Consider the following 20,101-nt stretch of genomic DNA (forward strand, 5'->3'; position numbering starts at 1 on the left):
GGGGGTTTGTACAAACTCGCCCCAAGGCTTTGACCCTTCCCTGGGGTCCTTGACTCCCCCGCCTCGGGTCCTACATTAGTGCAAGTGTTTCGCGCTTCACCCCGGTTGCTCCACAGGAGGAGCCGCGACCTGAGGCTCGCTCTTGCAAAATACAGCAATCGTATGTTTAACACAAAAAATTCAACAAGAGCGTCTTTCTAGTTTAGGTCTCAGTTTTTCCCTATCCTTTTCTAGAGCCAAAATCCAAGTATCAGGTGGTGCTATCTTAGTCCCGCACTCCTCCTGCTACTCTGTATGGCTTCTCAAAGTGGAAAACGTATCTGCATATGTTACTTCATCCCATTTTCCCTGTCATCTTAAAACCAACATGAATTATAGCAAGGGGTTGCAATTTCCTGATCTTCTAAGATATATAAAGGCCACCATTGATGATAATATTTTTATTGAGACTCCCACCTGGCGGTCCTCCTATATTCTTCCAATGAGCCAAAATACAAACCAAAGGGCTCTTTTTTTACTATTTCCCCACTCTGTTCACTTTCCATTTCCACTTCATGCAAGTTACAGGTTTCAGGGCTGGCTTCGTAGCTGAGCTGCGTCTCAGTTGCACAAAACACTCACACAAAAGGGCCCGTTACACACTCGCTCGCTCTGCTCGCTCAGATAGATAGCAACAATACCATTTTATAATGGAAATGCCGAACTCAAACACTGTTATGCCATTCCAGAACGTCAAATAGAAACAAGAGGGCTCAAATAATGCACAGGACCAAATTTTACAACAGATGGCAAAGTGGTCAAAACACATTCTTGAAGAAAACCCAAACCCCCACCACTCCGGAGAAAACCTGTTACCCCTCGAGAGACCCCTTCCCGCTACCGCAGCGAGGAGAGCACCCAAATTCCCACCCCCAGCCTTTCCAGGGGCGAGCACCAGCGCTCTTTACCTCGCGCATTAACTGGTTAACTTGACCAAGTTTTAAACCAGCCTTGGGTTAGGGCTGTGCAAGGCACCAAGGCCTGGTCCTGCCATTTAGCAGCTTCAGCACTGTAAATCGCTTAGTTCAAAAACCATTGTCTTTAACACGGCCCTCCTTTGGTTTCATCATTGCATACCTGCAATAGTTTAGTATCTAACGTGATTGCACGTCCTTTCTTGTAGTTGTGTTACTAAGCCAGTCACACAAGTGACACAACATTGCATTAGGACAATCACAGGCACAACTGTAAAAATCGCCCCGGTTATTATAATGATCGGTTTCTTTAACCCCACTGATGGGTTAGGGAACCAAGATGTTAATTCCTCGATACCGATATGCACAGTTTCTCCAATCCAAAAAAGACTTGTGCAAATCCAAATGGAACTGGGACCTTCTCAGCTGCTGACCAACAGATGCTGGATTTTGGACTGGGTGAATGTCACCATGGAGAGAGGGGTTTCTCAGCTACCCGAGCCTTTGGCAGATGTCGGTGGGCTCCTCTCTGCTCAAGGCAGCATTCTTGTGAGAGCTGTAAACCTTTCCTCCCCCGTGCGGCACCCGTGGGGTGTACCCTTGTTTCTGCATTGCCAAGGGAGGAAGGGAAGCCCTTTCAGAAGGTGCGAGGTGTATGAAGCTAGCATGGTTTGATCAGCTGGATTCCAAGCATTCGTATTTATCCAGTGGTGTGGTGACTGTTGTCTAATAGACATGTCCTGGAGCTGCTGCTTCTAAGCTGATGGGCACAAAACCTGGTGCTCCGTGGTTCTGCTGTACTAGACCTTGTAAAGGCAAACACCAGCGTTCATGCTGGCTCCTATAGCCTCGTCGTAGTTCAGAGTGTTTTGGCAGCAGCTGTAGAGCGCTGTGAAAGAGAGAAGGGATGGATGGTTTGCACAAAGGCGTGTGGATGGGCAGATTTTCCATGGTTTCTGGCCAATAGTGCCATGCCTGCAGCTGCGCTGCCCCAGGATGCCAGCGGTGCAGCGAGAGCCGGGGGTGCATCAATCTCACCATCAGCTGGTGGCCCACTGCAGCAAGAGCAGAGATGCCCAGTCAGCAGGACGGGTGGTGCTGTGCAGCTGTTTTGCTTCCTAATGGCATCTCTTTCAGCTGAGTTTCTTCAAAGCCTGGGTGCGCTGGACGTGGGCAGAGTGGCCCAGCGCTGGCCACCCACGCTCCCTGCTTGGCTCCCTGCTTGGCAGAGTATGTTCAGATCTTTGCTGCATGGCTGGGCAGCTGCTCGCAGGGCAGGACTCCCTGACCCAGACCCCAGCACAGCCCCCCTGGTGTGCTGGGCATGTGGGAACAGCACAGGGACAGGAGATGGATGGGTGTCATTAGAGCGTGGTTTTCAATTGCAGAAGAGCCTGTCTACAGCCATAGACGCGCTCTCAGTTCTGGGAAGCTCCATTAGATGCATTCTTTGGCACGTTCACCTATTGCTGGAGCTTCCTTTGAAAAACACAAGTTGTGCTGTATTTTGGCAATATCATCCCCGTACCAGTAGTCACACAAAACCCACCAGGAACACTTGGCGTGATGTGCCCGCCTGCTAGTGGCTGGGCAGAAAGAGCCCTTCCTTCCCCCTAGGGATGATGTTACAAGTGCTGTTGGCATGAAGTACAGGGACCGAGCAGAGAGGACAGTGAAAGCCTGGTCTGGTGTTGATGTCCCCCGGCTGAAGGGGACGAGGTGCCACTCTCCCGCGCGGGTCTCCCTGTCAGTGCTGGCTGTACTTGGGGAAACAGCACCATCCCTTTGCAGCCATGTTTTAGGAGTGCCTTTGCAGCGAAGGCACCGTGGAGCCCACGGCTGGGTGTCCGTGAGCAGTCAGCAGGGCTGGGGATCCTGTCCGGGAGCCACAGGCTCGCTGTAGCATCCTCTGCTGTCCTGGGTCATGCTGCGTTAGCCCTTACCTGCAGGCACTGCCCCGCAGCCCAGAGGTAGCGCCCGACGTGTGCTCTGAGGTCAGGGTTATCAGTACGAGTTGCACAACGTGTGTGCGGGGGCCAGGGGAGGGCAGAAGCTGGAAGGGTCCCCAGCCAGGTCAGGTCAGGCAGCCCCAGACTGGGGGCTCCAGCTCAGACGTGGCTCTCCCTTCCCAAGGCAGGGTCTGCCCTTGTGCTCCCACGCATGCACATGAAGACTCCCACCCTGAGGTCCAATGCCTGGACAGGTCTCAGCCCCTGCCCCACGTTTCCCCAGAGCTGCCTTGGACAGGCAACAGCCCTTTGAGGTCCCACAGTGGTCTGGGGCCGCAGAGGTCCCGCGAAGGTGATTGCCCCACGGGAGCAAGGGGGAGAGAGCCACCCTGACCCCAGCTTTGCTTTGGCCACGAAAGCGGTTCCCCCCCCGGTCCATCCCCACCTCTGCAGAGAGCGCAACGGGGTGAGGGGCGGCGGGGATGGGGGTGCTTCCAAAGCCAGCTCAGCACCCAGGCGTCCCAGGTGCCAGAAGCGACCCCCCCATTCCAGGTGTACCACAGGCCTGTGAGGAGCGCAAAACATCTACTTTATTAAAGCTGCCGGCCAAAGAGCACAGCGGGTGGCGCTGGGGCATGCCCAGCACAGCGGGTGGCTGTGGGGCATGCAAAGGTCTGCTGGAGAAACTGCTACTTCTTGCCACGCTTCTTGCTTTTCATGAGGAGCAGCCCCTGCTTCTTGATGCCCTCCCGGGTGAGGACAAGGCCACAGGATTCGTCATCAGAATCCAAGGACTCTGGAGGAGAGAGTGGAGAGGAGTGGGCTGTGGAGGCTCCGTGTGCTCGTGTCCCTGGGCAGAGCCGGCACCTTTTGCAGGGCTGGTGGCATCCCAGAGAGCCCTCGTGCGGAGCCCTGAGGCACAGGCACTGCCGACTGGCTCTGCCAGCCCCGCATCCCAGGGGGACCTGCAGAGCCTGGGGCTGCCACCGCTGTGGCCCCTCTTCAACACTGCTGGGGCTTCCCAGAAAGGCCTGGAGCCGGGGGGTGGTGGGTACAGCTCCCGCTTTGTTCAAAACACAGTAGTGAGCTGCCAAAAGCTCGTGGTCTCCCCCAAGAACATCCAACAGGAGGAGGCCACAACCAGGTGATTTTGAAGCCAAGGCTCTCCCTCCTTGTCCCACAGCACCTGGGACAAGCAGCTCGTGGGTTGGGCTCTGCTGGGACAGTGGAAGACAGGCAAGGATGCCCAGGAATCCCCATGGGCAGGGGCTGGGACGGTTGCTGTGGCACGTGTCCTCGCTGTGCTCTCCTACCTTGGCTGCTGTCCGCATCCTCCAAGGAAACCCTCAGGTTCTGTGGATGGTCTCTGGTGGTTTTCTCTAGTACGTTACGGACCTTGGCAAAAATCTGTGGAAGACACTCCGGGTTACTTGCTGAAGGGGAGGTGGGTGTTCCAAGCCAAGGGCTGCCCCACCTCGAGGTCCCCGCGCGGGGCACACCCTGCAGTGCCCCGTGCCACCGGGGGCTGAGCTGCTCCATGGCTCTCCCCTGGCGCCACCTCCATCCTGCCAGCTGGGAGGACGCTTGGGATGGGCCGTATGGGAAAGCCCCGTGCGGGTGCCCAAAGGCCACAGCAGGGGTGGAGGCCCCGCGCACCTTGTTGTCCTTGTTGGGGCTGCGCCAGTCGTGGGGCAGGCTGGCCACCCGCTGCACCAGGTAGCGCAGCTTCTGCTCACAGTGCTGCAGCTTCTCCTCCACCGCCATGGCCTTGACAGGATCCTCCTGGAGTCAGAGAGAGAACCACCACCTTGGTGGGGAAAACGAGCCACGGGGGGGGGGGGGGGCAGTGGCTGCACCAAGCGTCACCACGCCGTGCTGCTGCACCAGCGGGCAGTGGCCGGGGCCAAGCTCATGCCAGCGCCATGTGGGTACCTGGCCGGGCACGGTGATGCCCTGCAGGCGGACGAAAAGGCTGTCGATGTCGTCTTCACATTTGAGCAGATCATCCTTGCTCCTCATCATCTGGGCCCGCATGTCCTCCAGCCGAGCCTCTTGGCACTGCAGTTTCAGCCGCAGCTCCTCCTCCAGCACCCTGGAGCCAAGCACATTCACATCCATACAAGTGCACAGGGGGGGCAGGAACACCCTAGAGCTGTTGCAAAAGCTGCTCAGGTTGCCAATGCAGAGCAGAGGTGCTGCCTGCAACCCAGCTCCACGCTGCTGGTACCACTTCCCACGCCAGGCCAGAAGCGGGGGTCCTCCTGCCGCCACAGCGGGAGCTTTGGGTGCTCTGCCAGGCCCAGAGCTGGGGGAGCCCCCTGCTCAGAAAACCTGGCGGCACAGGAGGGGTGGGCGGCTGCAGTGGGACGTGGGAAGGGGTGCCCTGCTGTGTCAGGACGCCTGGCACACACGTGTCCCCCCCGCCAAGGCCCGTGGCCCGGTGGACACGACTGCACACCTGCTTGTGTTCGAGGGCCGGTGAAACTTCAGCTTAGCTAGGTTCAGCTCCAGCTCGTGCAGCCTCTCCGCCAGTGCCTGCTTCTTCTCCTCGCCCTCCTTGATGCACTGCTCCAGGTCCGCCGAGGACTTCTGCTGTTCCAGGAGCCTGCCGGGTATGTCCTGGCCGGGGGAGAGCGCGAGGACTCAGCCCCCGGTGCTCCTGCAGGGTACAGGACCCAGGCCGTGGCCTCGGGGAGCCGTGTGCACCGTGGACGGCTGCAAGCTCATGTCACGGAGAAGTGTGGTGCCATCCCTGCCCGCCCCAGAGGGCCTCTGGGGGTCTCCCGAGGCAGAGGAGGGCAGAGAAGCCCACAATGCAACAAGGCAAGCAGAGGGCTCTCAGCTCCCCGGGCCCTGAGCAGCCGTGGGTTTTACCAGAGGGGGGGTTCACGTTACCCAGGTCCTGGAGCACTGCAGCGCAGCCTTGGCCTGCTCCAACTTCTGCGTGACCCTGGCCTCGTGCTCCATCTGGGACCTGAGGGCCTCCAGACTGGTGCCTGGGGTGGGAGGGAAGCGTCAGGGAAGGATGCCTGCGGCTGTGCCCGCGTCCCACCCCCCTGCACCCCGCCAGGCACTCACCCACGAGCTGGTCCTGTGAGGCCGGGGTCGGGGACTCCACGGTGAGCTCGTGCCTCTCCTGCTGCAAGGATGTGCAGTGTCACCCCCCCCGCTGCTGACACCCGGGGGGAGCTGGCCCTGCAGGCCCCCGACCCGTGTGGGGCCCGGCACCGATGCCTGCCGTCTGCCCACAGCCTGGCCTGTGCCAGGACCCCCAGCTCACCGCTCTCAGGTGCCTTTGGTACACGTCCTCCCGCCACCCTGTGTCTACAGAGACCTCCTGGGTGGCCCGGGAGCGGTACATGCGCGCTCTCTCCGCAAGGATCCGGCTGCGCGTCCTGTTTGCGTCCTTCTGGAGCGTGTCAGAGAAGGGAGAAGTGGCTGTCAGAGCTGGAACGGACCTTTGGCAGCCAGCTGAACTTGTGGGATGGCCAGGGTCAGCAATGACCAGCCCCCCCGCCAAGTAGACAGGCTGGGAAGGATAGTGGGCAAGGAGGGCTGGCGGGTGGAGCGTGCTGCCTTCGCCGTAGCTGGGGCTTCGGGCAGGCTGTCCCCAGCCCCAGGGCAGCCCGGCCCAAGAGCGACACCCGGGAGGAGCTATGGAGCCATCGGGGCGCTGTGGGCAAGCCCAGCTCCGGCTCTTTTGCTCTTGGTTGAAGGCACACTCAGCAGCTCCGGGGCACATGGTGCCGTCGGTGGGCTCTGGAGGGTGGAAAAGGGCCCCGAGGTGCCCCTGGCCATCTCACCTTGGCTCTGTCAGCGGCTTTGCAGGCCTCCAAGGCCATGAGATCCATGTCCTGGAGCTCCCTACCATACAGCTCGGCCATCTTGCACAGGACGTCCACGTGCGGAGGCAGGTGGGCCAGCTCCTGGGACACAGGGAGCCACAGCACGTCACCCCAGTGAGCCCCAGGGGTCCCCCGTGCTGTGACAGCAGATGGAGGGGAGCAGGAGGACCTCTTTGATCTGGGAGGGGGGCGTCCCACCAGCGTTGCCCCTGGGGCACCTCCTTGTCTCTGCTGGGGGAGCAGGTGGCACGATGGCACGGTGGGGAGGAGCTCACCTTCCTCAGGACATCCCGCACCGCCAGGTACAGGGCGGTCACCTTCTGTCCAGTGTGGACTTTGAGGAGCACCTTCTCAATGTTTTTCTCCAGCTGGCGAATGGCCTGGGGCAGAGGTGGGGGGGTACAGGGGGTGACCCCGCATGCCGAGCCCAGAGGCCAGCCGGGGGGTGCAGGGGCTGGATTAGAGCCCTCTGCAGGTGCTGCCAGCCCAGGAGGGGGTCCCAGGTACCTGCGCCTGTGCCTGCTGCCGCTTGTCAGGCATCGCAGCATCCTGCAGCTGCTGCAGCCGCCTCTGCAGCTCCTCCCGCACTTGTCTCCGCTGCCTCACCTGGTGCAGCAGCATGTTGCAGGTGTTCACCCGTTCATAGATGTCGGCCTGGAGCTTCTCCTGGGCCACCTGGATGGGCATGCGAGCATTCAGCAGGCTGGAGGCAGAGCTTGCTGGGCGCCCGCGGCACAAGGGGGTCCTGCCTGCAAAACCGCCCCCAGGGTGGAGCTGGGGACACCGGACTTAGGGGCGCTGCCTAACTGAGACCCAAGGCTGGGCGTCAATCGAATCCGTCAGTGCCCCAGCTGCGGGGGTGCCGGAGAGCAGCAGCAGCAGCAGCACCACCCCCCCCACCCGCCCGCCGCTGGCCCTGCAAGAGGCCCCCGGGCAAAGGCAGCTCTGCGGGGCCAGGGTCTCTGTCACCGCAGCGGGGCTTATAACCGGGTTGTAACCTCAGGACGGGCAGTGAAGGGCAGGGCCAGCATCTCTCTCTCAGGGATGCGGCTGGAGCTGCAGGAACCCGGGCAGCCCTGGGCACACACAGGCTGGGACAGCCGGGAGCACTGCCGGGACAACAGATCTGCTCAGGGAGCTCAAGGAGGATCTGCACGGGTGGGTCCCGCAGTGGAAAGGGACCCGTGGGACCACACACAAACACCCCCCGTTGCACCACACCAGCCCTGGGGGGCTGTCCTTGTGCCGGCACCAGGTCACTCTACCGCCCACCCTGTCCTTCTGAGCCTTCCCACAGCCCCAGCCCCCTGCAAGCAGCCCGGGCGCGCTGGGCCCTGTCTTGTTGGCCAAAGCGGCCCCCAAGGACTTCGGCGCTCTGCAGGTCTCAGAGACGGTGTGTCTGTTGTGCTGCGGGCACGAGAGGGGCAGAGAGAACAATCACCACCAGCCTGGGGCCAGTCCCAGCCTAGTGCTGCCCTGTGGAGCCCGCTCCCGACAGGGCCAGCGCCAGGCAGGGGCAGAGCAGGAGGGACCCGACGGTACCTGCTGGCTACGGCCCCGGGCACGGACGTCCTCCTGCACAGCCTCACGCAGGCGGGGCAGCCGCTCTCCGGTCCCACTGCGCTTTTCCTCACGCGGCTGCACGCAAAACTTCCTGCCTTGCTCTGGGGGACACAAAGGCGCTGTTGGTACCATGCAGGACAACGCGGGGACCGAGAGCCACCCGCCCGCCCCAGGCCGTCCATAACGAGGGGACCGAGAGCCACCCGCCCGCCCCAGGCCGTCCACAACACGGGGACCGAGAGCCACCCGCCTGCCCCAGGCCGTCCATAACGAGGGGACCGAGAGCCACCCGCCCGCCCCAGGCCGTCCACAACACGGGGACCGAGAGCCACCCGCCCGCCCCAGGCCATCCATAACGAGGGGACCGAGAGCCACCCGCCCGCCCCAGGCCGTCCACAACACGGGGACCGAGAGCCACCCGCCCGCCCCAGGCCGTCCACAACACGGGGACCGAGAGCCACCCGCCCGCCCCAGGCCGTCCATAACGAGGGGACCGAGAGCCACCCGCCCGCCCCAGGCCGTCCACAACGCGGGGACCGAGAGCCACCCGCCCGCCCCAGGCCGTCCATAACGAGGGGACCGAGAGCCACCCGCCCGCCCCAGGCCGTCCACAACGCGGGGACCGAGAGCCACCCGCCCGCCCCAGGCCGTCCCCACAAGAAGCCCAAGGGGCAGCACCCTGCAAGGCGACGGCGGCACACAGCTCCTGGGCGCGCTGGCTGAGGTTTGCCTTGCGGCCCCGCATGGTGCCGCTGCTCCTGCCTCGGCCCTCCAGCCTGGCTGCGCACGTGGCAGCCGTCGTGGCTCTACTGCCCGGTGGAGACGTTGCCGGGCTGTTAGGACGTTGGCAGGCTGTGACACGGGCTGTGACATCACAGAGCTGAGCTCACTCCCTGCACTGGCGGAACTGTCACGGTGGCACCTCCCAGTGCCGCATGGCACACACCTCCTGCTCGGCCAGCGCCTCCTGCTCAGCCATCGCCACCCACGGCCCCCTCCTCTCCGCTTCTGCGGGCCACAGGCGAATGAATGACCAGTTACTGAGGCAGCCCAAGGCAGGGCGGGCAGCGCGGTCCCAGCACCGTGGCTGCAGCAGTTGCAGCCCGCCCAGCTGGGGGACCCCTCCAAGCCCCACCAGACACGGGGCCAGGACACTTGCAGGGAAAACACGTGGGCACATGGACCCCAACAGCCCCCCGCGCTCTCTGGCAGCTGCCGGCTGGTTTCGCATGGCACCAGGAGCCCGTTCCTGCCTCGCCACGTGCCTTCGGCAACACGGAACAGCTACGCAGGGAGTTCTGCTCCCGTGGCACCGGGCAAGAACAGACCAGCGGCTGAGACTGGGCTTTGGTCTTGTCCTTCCCGCGCGTTCTGGCTCAGCTACGGACACGGCGAGGAATGCAAGCATGTACATTTATTCGTTGAGAAATAAAACCAAGCTCCCTCTACCAGAGAGGAGGATAACCCTCAATCTTTGATTTGCAGAAAAAGACTCCTTATAGAGGGAAACTGCCTTCCTAGCACCAAGCTTGTAAATCAGCTCTGATGAAGTTTCTGTAACTCGAGATCTTTAATGTGCAGCCGTCCTATGGTGCTCTAGCTGCTGAACATAGGAAACAAAGAAATTAGAGGATTCTGAAATCCAGTGTTACCGACACAGGATCATCCCAGGCTCTTACTCAGCACCTCATTTGCAGACTGATGGATTGCATGTTAACGCCAATGGCCCGTGACAGGCTACACACAGACATTACCATCTTCTGTGCTTCATAAAAATGTGCATAAAGAGATGGCCCTTTGAAAGACAAGCAGTGAAGGCTTTGTGCCCACAAGGAACCTGGCCAGTCTGTCCATGCACGTAGAGATCTCCACGCTGAGGCGGGGCCCACGTGGCAAATAGAGTCATTATGCCACTACACTGTCCTAGGCAGCATTTAAACATCACGGCAGGTCATGCTAACTGCTGAAAGAAAACAAGCTGCTGAAGAGATAAAACTCAAGGATGCTGTGGTAAAATAATTGTGGCGGTGGGAGATCGTGACCTCCTACTCGAGGGGCAGGAGAGTTTTCCCTGCTCTGTAGCTGGTACAAGTGCGTGCCTCTGCAACAGCACCTCTGCTTTAACCCTTTCGTACCCTGAATGCAAATCTGCTCCTTGCTGCGTTAAGTCTCTGTCCTTGCCTGTGGTGCCTTTGCCGGCCAAGCCGCAGCTCCCAGCGGGTGTGGGGGTTTGTACAAACTCGCCCCAAGGCTTTGACCCTTCCCTGGGGTCCTTGACTCCCCCGCCTCGGGTCCTACATTAGTGCAAGTGTTTCGCGCTTCACCCCGGTTGCTCCACAGGAGGAGCCGCGACCTGAGGCTCGCTCTTGCAAAATACAGCAATCGTATGTTTAACACAAAAAATTCAACAAGAGCGTCTTTCTAGTTTAGGTCTCAGTTTTTCCCTATCCTTTTCTAGAGCCAAAATCCAAGTATCAGGTGGTGCTATCTTAGTCCCGCACTCCTCCTGCTACTCTGTATGGCTTCTCAAAGTGGAAAACGTATCTGCATATGTTACTTCATCCCATTTTCCCTGTCATCTTAAAACCAACATGAATTATAGCAAGGGGTTGCAATTTCCTGATCTTCTAAGATATATAAAGGCCACCATTGATGATAATATTTTTATTGAGACTCCCACCTGGCGGTCCTCCTATATTCTTCCAATGAGCCAAAATACAAACCAAAGGGCTCTTTTTTTACTATTTCCCCACTCTGTTCACTTTCCATTTCCACTTCATGCAAGTTACAGGTTTCAGGGCTGGCTTCGTAGCTGAGCTGCGTCTCAGTTGCACAAAACACTCACACAAAAGGGCCCGTTACACACTCGCTCGCTCTGCTCGCTCAGATAGATAGCAACAATACCATTTTATAATGGAAATGCCGAACTCAAACACTGTTATGCCATTCCAGAACGTCAAATAGAAACAAGAGGGCTCAAATAATGCACAGGACCAAATTTTACAACAGATGGCAAAGTGGTCAAAACACATTCTTGAAGAAAACCCAAACCCCCACCACTCCGGAGAAAACCTGTTACCCCTCGAGAGACCCCTTCCCGCTACCGCAGCGAGGAGAGCACCCAAATTCCCACCCCCAGCCTTTCCAGGGGCGAGCACCAGCGCTCTTTACCTCGCGCATTAACTGGTTAACTTGACCAAGTTTTAAACCAGCCTTGGGTTAGGGCTGTGCAAGGCACCAAGGCCTGGTCCTGCCATTTAGCAGCTTCAGCACTGTAAATCGCTTAGTTCAAAAACCATTGTCTTTAACACGGCCCTCCTTTGGTTTCATCATTGCATACCTGCAATAGTTTAGTATCTAACGTGATTGCACGTCCTTTCTTGTAGTTGTGTTACTAAGCCAGTCACACAAGTGACACAACATTGCATTAGGACAATCACAGGCACAACTGTAAAAATCGCCCCGGTTATTATAATGATCGGTTTCTTTAACCCCACTGATGGGTTAGGGAACCAAGATGTTAATTCCTCGATACCGATATGCACAGTTTCTCCAATCCAAAAAAGACTTGTGCAAATCCAAATGGAACTGGGACCTTCTCAGCTGCTGACCAACAGATGCTGGATTTTGGACTGGGTGAATGTCACCATGGAGAGAGGGGTTTCTCAGCTACCCGAGCCTTTGGCAGATGTCGGTGGGCTCCTCTCTGCTCAAGGCAGCATTCTTGTGAGAGCTGTAAACCTTTCCTCCCCCGTGCGGCACCCGTGGGGTGTACCCTTGTTTCTGCATTGCCAAGGGAGGAAGGGAAGCCCTTTCAGAAGGTGCGAGGTGTATGAAGCTAGCATGGTTTGATCAGCTGGATTCCAAGCATTCGTATTTATCCAGTGGTGTGGTGACTGTTGTCTAATAGACATGTCCTGGAGCTGCTGCTTCTAAGCTGATGGGCACAAAACCTGGTGCTCCGTGGTTCTGCTGTACTAGACCTTGTAAAGGCAAACACCAGCGTTCATGCTGGCTCCTATAGCCTCGTCGTAGTTCAGAGTGTTTTGGCAGCAGCTGTAGAGCGCTGTGAAAGAGAGAAGGGATGGATGGTTTGCACAAAGGCGTGTGGATGGGCAGATTTTCCATGGTTTCTGGCCAATAGTGCCATGCCTGCAGCTGCGCTGCCCCAGGATGCCAGCGGTGCAGCGAGAGCCGGGGGTGCATCAATCTCACCATCAGCTGGTGGCCCACTGCAGCAAGAGCAGAGATGCCCAGTCAGCAGGACGGGTGGTGCTGTGCAGCTGTTTTGCTTCCTAATGGCATCTCTTTCAGCTGAGTTTCTTCAAAGCCTGGGTGCGCTGGACGTGGGCAGAGTGGCCCAGCGCTGGCCACCCACGCTCCCTGCTTGGCTCCCTGCTTGGCAGAGTATGTTCAGATCTTTGCTGCATGGCTGGGCAGCTGCTCGCAGGGCAGGACTCCCTGACCCAGACCCCAGCACAGCCCCCCTGGTGTGCTGGGCATGTGGGAACAGCACAGGGACAGGAGATGGATGGGTGTCATTAGAGCGTGGTTTTCAATTGCAGAAGAGCCTGTCTACAGCCATAGACGCGCTCTCAGTTCTGGGAAGCTCCATTAGATGCATTCTTTGGCACGTTCACCTATTGCTGGAGCTTCCTTTGAAAAACACAAGTTGTGCTGTATTTTGGCAATATCATCCCCGTACCAGTAGTCACACAAAACCCACCAGGAACACTTGGCGTGATGTGCCCGCCTGCTAGTGGCTGGGCAGAAAGAGCCCTTCCTTCCCCCTAGGGATGATGTTACAAGTGCTGTTGGCATGAAGTACAGGGACCGAGCAGAGAGGACAGTGAAAGCCTGGTCTGGTGTTGATGTCCCCCGGCTGAAGGGGACGAGGTGCCACTCTCCCGCGCGGGTCTCCCTGTCAGTGCTGGCTGTACTTGGGGAAACAGCACCATCCCTTTGCAGCCATGTTTTAGGAGTGCCTTTGCAGCGAAGGCACCGTGGAGCCCACGGCTGGGTGTCCGTGAGCAGTCAGCAGGGCTGGGGATCCTGTCCGGGAGCCACAGGCTCGCTGTAGCATCCTCTGCTGTCCTGGGTCATGCTGCGTTAGCCCTTACCTGCAGGCACTGCCCCGCAGCCCAGAGGTAGCGCCCGACGTGTGCTCTGAGGTCAGGGTTATCAGTACGAGTTGCACAACGTGTGTGCGGGGGCCAGGGGAGGGCAGAAGCTGGAAGGGTCCCCAGCCAGGTCAGGTCAGGCAGCCCCAGACTGGGGGCTCCAGCTCAGACGTGGCTCTCCCTTCCCAAGGCAGGGTCTGCCCTTGTGCTCCCACGCATGCACATGAAGACTCCCACCCTGAGGTCCAATGCCTGGACAGGTCTCAGCCCCTGCCCCACGTTTCCCCAGAGCTGCCTTGGACAGGCAACAGCCCTTTGAGGTCCCACAGTGGTCTGGGGCCGCAGAGGTCCCGCGAAGGTGATTGCCCCACGGGAGCAAGGGGGAGAGAGCCACCCTGACCCCAGCTTTGCTTTGGCCACGAAAGCGGTTCCCCCCCCGGTCCATCCCCACCTCTGCAGAGAGCGCAACGGGGTGAGGGGCGGCGGGGATGGGGGTGCTTCCAAAGCCAGCTCAGCACCCAGGCGTCCCAGGTGCCAGAAGCGACCCCCCCATTCCAGGTGTACCACAGGCCTGTGAGGAGCGCAAAACATCTACTTTATTAAAGCTGCCGGCCAAAGAGCACAGCGGGTGGCGCTGGGGCATGCCCAGCACAGCGGGTGGCTGTGGGGCATGCAAAGGTCTGCTGGAGAAACTGCTACTTCTTGCCACGCTTCTTGCTTTTCATGAGGAGCAGCCCCTGCTTCTTGATGCCCTCCCGGGTGAGGACAAGGCCACAGGATTCGTCATCAGAATCCAAGGACTCTGGAGGAGAGAGTGGAGAGGAGTGGGCTGTGGAGGCTCCGTGTGCTCGTGTCCCTGGGCAGAGCCGGCACCTTTTGCAGGGCTGGTGGCATCCCAGAGAGCCCTCGTGCGGAGCCCTGAGGCACAGGCACTGCCGACTGGCTCTGCCAGCCCCGCATCCCAGGGGGACCTGCAGAGCCTGGGGCTGCCACCGCTGTGGCCCCTCTTCAACACTGCTGGGGCTTCCCAGAAAGGCCTGGAGCCGGGGGGTGGTGGGTACAGCTCCCGCTTTGTTCAAAACACAGTAGTGAGCTGCCAAAAGCTCGTGGTCTCCCCCAAGAACATCCAACAGGAGGAGGCCACAACCAGGTGATTTTGAAGCCAAGGCTCTCCCTCCTTGTCCCACAGCACCTGGGACAAGCAGCTCGTGGGTTGGGCTCTGCTGGGACAGTGGAAGACAGGCAAGGATGCCCAGGAATCCCCATGGGCAGGGGCTGGGACGGTTGCTGTGGCACGTGTCCTCGCTGTGCTCTCCTACCTTGGCTGCTGTCCGCATCCTCCAAGGAAACCCTCAGGTTCTGTGGATGGTCTCTGGTGGTTTTCTCTAGTACGTTACGGACCTTGGCAAAAATCTGTGGAAGACACTCCGGGTTACTTGCTGAAGGGGAGGTGGGTGTTCCAAGCCAAGGGCTGCCCCACCTCGAGGTCCCCGCGCGGGGCACACCCTGCAGTGCCCCGTGCCACCGGGGGCTGAGCTGCTCCATGGCTCTCCCCTGGCGCCACCTCCATCCTGCCAGCTGGGAGGACGCTTGGGATGGGCCGTATGGGAAAGCCCCGTGCGGGTGCCCAAAGGCCACAGCAGGGGTGGAGCCCCCGCGCACCTTGTTGTCCTTGTTGGGGCTGCGCCAGTCGTGGGGCAGGCTGGCCACCCGCTGCACCAGGTAGCGCAGCTTCTGCTCACAGTGCTGCAGCTTCTCCTCCACCGCCATGGCCTTGACAGGATCCTCCTGGAGTCAGAGAGAGAACCACCACCTTGGTGGGGAAAACGAGCCACGGGGGGGGGGGGGGCAGTGGCTGCACCAAGCGTCACCACGCCGTGCTGCTGCACCAGCGGGCAGTGGCCGGGGCCAAGCTCATGCCAGCGCCATGTGGGTACCTGGCCGGGCACGGTGATGCCCTGCAGGCGGACGAAAAGGCTGTCGATGTCGTCTTCACATTTGAGCAGATCATCCTTGCTCCTCATCATCTGGGCCCGCATGTCCTCCAGCCGAGCCTCTTGGCACTGCAGTTTCAGCCGCAGCTCCTCCTCCAGCACCCTGGAGCCAAGCACATTCACATCCATACAAGTGCACAGGGGGGGCAGGAACACCCTAGAGCTGTTGCAAAAGCTGCTCAGGTTGCCAATGCAGAGCAGAGGTGCTGCCTGCAACCCAGCTCCACGCTGCTGGTACCACTTCCCACGCCAGGCCAGAAGCGGGGGTCCTCCTGCCGCCACAGCGGGAGCTTTGGGTGCTCTGCCAGGCCCAGAGCTGGGGGAGCCCCCTGCTCAGAAAACCTGGCGGCACAGGAGGGGTGGGCGGCTGCAGTGGGACGTGGGAAGGGGTGCCCTGCTGTGTCGGGACGCCTGGCACACACGTGTCCCCCCCGCCAAGGCCCGTGGCCCGGTGGACACGACTGCACACCTGCTTGTGTTCGAGGGCCGGTGAAACTTCAGCTTAGCTAGGTTCAGCTCCAGCTCGTGCAGCCTCTCCGCCAGTGCCTGCTTCTTCTCCTCGCCCTCCTTGATGCACTGCTCCAGGTCCGCCGAGGACTTCTGCTGTTCCAGGAGCCTGCCGGGTATGTCCTGGCCGGGGGAGAGCGCGAGGACTCAGCCCCCGGTGCTCCTGCAGGGTACAGGACCCAGGCCGTGGCCTCGGGGAGCCGTGTGCACCGTGGACGGCTGCAAGCTCATGTCACGGAGAAGTGTGGTGCCATCCCTGCCCGCCCCAGAGGGCCTCTGGGGGTCTCCCGAGGCAGAGGAGGGCAGAGAAGCCCACAATGCAACAAGGCAAGCAGAGGGCTCTCAGCTCCCCGGGCCCTGAGCAGCCGTGGGTTTTACCAGAGGGGGGGTTCACGTTACCCAGGTCCTGGAGCACTGCAGCGCAGCCTTGGCCTGCTCCAACTTCTGCGTGACCCTGGCCTCGTGCTCCATCTGGGACCTGAGGGCCTCCAGACTGGTGCCTGGGGTGGGAGGGAAGCGTCAGGGAAGGATGCCTGCGGCTGTGCCCGCGTCCCACCCCCCTGCACCCCGCCAGGCACTCACCCACGAGCTGGTCCTGTGAGGCCGGGGTCGGGGACTCCACGGTGAGCTCGTGCCTCTCCTGCTGCAAGGATGTGCAGTGTCACCCCCCCCGCTGCTGACACCCGGGGGGAGCTGGCCCTGCAGGCCCCCGACCCGTGTGGGGCCCGGCACCGATGCCTGCCGTCTGCCCACAGCCTGGCCTGTGCCAGGACCCCCAGCTCACCGCTCTCAGGTGCCTTTGGTACACGTCCTCCCGCCACCCTGTGTCTACAGAGACCTCCTGGGTGGCCCGGGAGCGGTACATGCGCGCTCTCTCCGCAAGGATCCGGCTGCGCGTCCTGTTTGCGTCCTTCTGGAGCGTGTCAGAGAAGGGAGAAGTGGCTGTCAGAGCTGGAACGGACCTTTGGCAGCCAGCTGAACTTGTGGGATGGCCAGGGTCAGCAATGACCAGCCCCCCCGCCAAGTAGACAGGCTGGGAAGGATAGTGGGCAAGGAGGGCTGGCGGGTGGAGCGTGCTGCCTTCGCCGTAGCTGGGGCTTCGGGCAGGCTGTCCCCAGCCCCAGGGCAGCCCGGCCCAAGAGCGACACCCGGGAGGAGCTATGGAGCCATCGGGGCGCTGTGGGCAAGCCCAGCTCCGGCTCTTTTGCTCTTGGTTGAAGGCACACTCAGCAGCTCCGGGGCACATGGTGCCGTCGGTGGGCTCTGGAGGGTGGAAAAGGGCCCCGAGGTGCCCCTGGCCATCTCACCTTGGCTCTGTCAGCGGCTTTGCAGGCCTCCAAGGCCATGAGATCCATGTCCTGGAGCTCCCTACCATACAGCTCGGCCATCTTGCACAGGACGTCCACGTGCGGAGGCAGGTGGGCCAGCTCCTGGGACACAGGGAGCCACAGCACGTCACCCCAGTGAGCCCCAGGGGTCCCCCGTGCTGTGACAGCAGATGGAGGGGAGCAGGAGGACCTCTTTGATCTGGGAGGGGGGCGTCCCACCAGCGTTGCCCCTGGGGCACCTCCTTGTCTCTGCTGGGGGAGCAGGTGGCACGATGGCACGGTGGGGAGGAGCTCACCTTCCTCAGGACATCCCGCACCGCCAGGTACAGGGCGGTCACCTTCTGTCCAGTGTGGACTTTGAGGAGCACCTTCTCAATGTTTTTCTCCAGCTGGCGAATGGCCTGGGGCAGAGGTGGGGGGGTACAGGGGGTGACCCCGCATGCCGAGCCCAGAGGCCAGCCGGGGGGTGCAGGGGCTGGATTAGAGCCCTCTGCAGGTGCTGCCAGCCCAGGAGGGGGTCCCAGGTACCTGCGCCTGTGCCTGCTGCCGCTTGTCAGGCATCGCAGCATCCTGCAGCTGCTGCAGCCGCCTCTGCAGCTCCTCCCGCACTTGTCTCCGCTGCCTCACCTGGTGCAGCAGCATGTTGCAGGTGTTCACCCGTTCATAGATGTCGGCCTGGAGCTTCTCCTGGGCCACCTGGATGGGCATGCGAGCATTCAGCAGGCTGGAGGCAGAGCTTGCTGGGCGCCCGCGGCACAAGGGGGTCCTGCCTGCAAAACCGCCCCCAGGGTGGAGCTGGGGACACCGGACTTAGGGGCGCTGCCTAACTGAGACCCAAGGCTGGGCGTCAATCGAATCCGTCAGTGCCCCAGCTGCGGGGGTGCCGGAGAGCAGCAGCAGCAGCAGCACCACCCCCCCCACCCGCCCGCCGCTGGCCCTGCAAGAGGCCCCCGGGCAAAGGCAGCTCTGCGGGGCCAGGGTCTCTGTCACCGCAGCGGGGCTTATAACCGGGTTGTAACCTCAGGACGGGCAGTGAAGGGCAGGGCCAGCATCTCTCTCTCAGGGATGCGGCTGGAGCTGCAGGAACCCGGGCAGCCCTGGGCACACACAGGCTGGGACAGCCGGGAGCACTGCCGGGACAACAGATCTGCTCAGGGAGCTCAAGGAGGATCTGCACGGGTGGGTCCCGCAGTGGAAAGGGACCCGTGGGACCACACACAAACACCCCCCGTTGCACCACACCAGCCCTGGGGGGCTGTCCTTGTGCCGGCACCAGGTCACTCTACCGCCCACCCTGTCCTTCTGAGCCTTCCCACAGCCCCAGCCCCCTGCAAGCAGCCCGGGCGCGCTGGGCCCTGTCTTGTTGGCCAAAGCGGCCCCCAAGGACTTCGGCGCTCTGCAGGTCTCAGAGACGGTGTGTCTGTTGTGCTGCGGGCACGAGAGGGGCAGAGAGAACAATCACCACCAGCCTGGGGCCAGTCCCAGCCTAGTGCTGCCCTGTGGAGCCCGCTCCCGACAGGGCCAGCGCCAGGCAGGGGCAGAGCAGGAGGGACCCGACGGTACCTGCTGGCTACGGCCCCGGGCACGGACGTCCTCCTGCACAGCCTCACGCAGGCGGGGCAGCCGCTCTCCGGTCCCACTGCGCTTTTCCTCACGCGGCTGCACGCAAAACTTCCTGCCTTGCTCTGGGGGACACAAAGGCGCTGTTGGTACCATGCAGGACAACGCGGGGACCGAGAGCCACCCGCCCGCCCCAGGCCGTCCATAACGAGGGGACCGAGAGCCACCCGCCCGCCCCAGGCCGTCCACAACACGGGGACCGAGAGCCACCCGCCTGCCCCAGGCCGTCCATAACGAGGGGACCGAGAGCCACCCGCCCGCCCCAGGCCGTCCACAACACGGGGACCGAGAGCCACCCGCCCGCCCCAGGCCATCCATAACGAGGGGACCGAGAGCCACCCGCCCGCCCCAGGCCGTCCACAACACGGGGACCGAGAGCCACCCGCCCGCCCCAGGCCGTCCACAACACGGGGACCGAGAGCCACCCGCCCGCCCCAGGCCGTCCATAACGAGGGGACCGAGAGCCACCCGCCCGCCCCAGGCCGTCCACAACGCGGGGACCGAGAGCCACCCGCCCGCCCCAGGCCGTCCATAACGAGGGGACCGAGAGCCACCCGCCCGCCCCAGGCCGTCCACAACGCGGGGACCGAGAGCCACCCGCCCGCCCCAGGCCGTCCCCACAAGAAGCCCAAGGGGCAGCACCCTGCAAGGCGACGGCGGCACACAGCTCCTGGGCGCGCTGGCTGAGGTTTGCCTTGCGGCCCCGCATGGTGCCGCTGCTCCTGCCTCGGCCCTCCAGCCTGGCTGCGCACGTGGCAGCCGTCGTGGCTCTACTGCCCGGTGGAGACGTTGCCGGGCTGTTAGGACGTTGGCAGGCTGTGACACGGGCTGTGACATCACAGAGCTGAGCTCACTCCCTGCACTGGCGGAACTGTCACGGTGGCACCTCCCAGTGCCGCATGGCACACACCTCCTGCTCGGCCAGCGCCTCCTGCTCAGCCATCGCCACCCACGGCCCCCTCCTCTCCGCTTCTGCGGGCCACAGGCGAATGAATGACCAGTTACTGAGGCAGCCCAAGGCAGGGCGGGCAGCGCGGTCCCAGCACCGTGGCTGCAGCAGTTGCAGCCCGCCCAGCTGGGGGACCCCTCCAAGCCCCACCAGACACGGGGCCAGGACACTTGCAGGGAAAACACGTGGGCACATGGACCCCAACAGCCCCCCGCGCTCTCTGGCAGCTGCCGGCTGGTTTCGCATGGCACCAGGAGCCCGTTCCTGCCTCGC

The 20,101-nt window shown here is 61.6% G+C and overlaps 2 protein-coding genes across 8 annotated transcripts; both read right to left on the reverse strand.

Moving 5' to 3' along the window:
• Window positions 1-1,074: 1,074 nt before the first annotated feature.
• LOC308069718 (coiled-coil domain-containing protein 183-like) lies at window positions 1,075-8,484 on the reverse strand. Of its 3 annotated transcripts, XM_080402528.1 has the most exons (12): window positions 8,290-8,484; window positions 7,255-7,422; window positions 7,023-7,127; window positions 6,706-6,828; window positions 6,183-6,311; window positions 5,981-6,041; window positions 5,798-5,898; window positions 5,361-5,521; window positions 4,835-4,994; window positions 4,559-4,684; window positions 4,216-4,309; window positions 1,075-3,698 (listed from the first exon to the last, which is right to left on the reverse strand). In XM_080402528.1, exons 1-12 carry the CDS (start codon window positions 8,440-8,442, stop codon window positions 3,592-3,594), a joined length of 1,488 nt encoding a protein of 495 aa, XP_080258654.1. In that variant the 5' UTR covers window positions 8,443-8,484; the 3' UTR covers window positions 1,075-3,591. The 3 variants fall into 3 exon arrangements, with proteins under 3 accessions (XP_080258654.1, XP_080258653.1, XP_080258652.1); XM_080402527.1 differs by having other exon boundaries at window positions 1,075-4,309; window positions 5,981-6,038; XM_080402526.1 differs by having other exon boundaries at window positions 1,075-4,309.
• Window positions 8,485-11,608: 3,124 nt separating this feature from the next.
• Window positions 11,609-19,017, reverse strand: LOC308060158 (coiled-coil domain-containing protein 183-like). 5 transcript variants are annotated; one of them, XM_080378530.1, is made up of 12 exons: window positions 18,823-19,017; window positions 17,788-17,955; window positions 17,556-17,660; window positions 17,239-17,361; window positions 16,716-16,844; window positions 16,514-16,574; window positions 16,331-16,431; window positions 15,894-16,054; window positions 15,368-15,527; window positions 15,093-15,218; window positions 14,750-14,843; window positions 11,609-14,232 (listed from the first exon to the last, which is right to left on the reverse strand). In XM_080378530.1, the coding sequence occupies exons 1-12, from the start codon at window positions 18,973-18,975 to the stop codon at window positions 14,126-14,128; spliced, it is 1,488 nt and encodes a 495-aa protein (XP_080234656.1). In that variant the 5' UTR covers window positions 18,976-19,017; the 3' UTR covers window positions 11,609-14,125. The 5 variants fall into 5 exon arrangements, with proteins under 5 accessions (XP_080234656.1, XP_080234655.1, XP_080234654.1 ...); XM_080378529.1 differs by having other exon boundaries at window positions 11,609-14,843; XM_080378528.1 differs by having other exon boundaries at window positions 14,750-15,218.
• Between the last annotated feature and the right edge of the window lie 1,084 nt (window positions 19,018-20,101).

This window comes from Falco punctatus (assembly GCF_963210335.1).
Source record: "Falco punctatus genome assembly, chromosome: 1".
Taxonomy (NCBI): Eukaryota; Metazoa; Chordata; class Aves; order Falconiformes; family Falconidae; genus Falco; species Falco punctatus.

Excerpts from the sequence above, each read along its gene's own strand:
- LOC308060158 (XM_080378526.1), bottom strand. The coding sequence starts at position 18,975 with ATGGTACCAACAGCGCCTTTGTGTCCCCCAGAGCAAGGCAGGAAGTTT. Across the intron at positions 17,661-17,787 it reads GGCAGCAGGCACAGGCGCAG|GCCATTCGCCAGCTGGAGAA; the intron begins GTACCTGGGACC and ends CCTCTGCCCCAG. Across the intron at positions 16,845-17,238 it reads AAGCCGCTGACAGAGCCAAG|AAGGACGCAAACAGGACGCG; the intron begins GTGAGATGGCCA and ends GACACGCTCCAG.
- LOC308069718 (XM_080402526.1), bottom strand. The coding sequence starts at position 8,442 with ATGGTACCAACAGCGCCTTTGTGTCCCCCAGAGCAAGGCAGGAAGTTT. Across the intron at positions 6,829-7,022 it reads TGCGGGATGTCCTGAGGAAG|GAGCTGGCCCACCTGCCTCC; the intron begins GTGAGCTCCTCC and ends CCTGTGTCCCAG. Across the intron at positions 6,042-6,182 it reads ACCAAAGGCACCTGAGAGCG|CAGGAGAGGCACGAGCTCAC; the intron begins GTGAGCTGGGGG and ends ACATCCTTGCAG.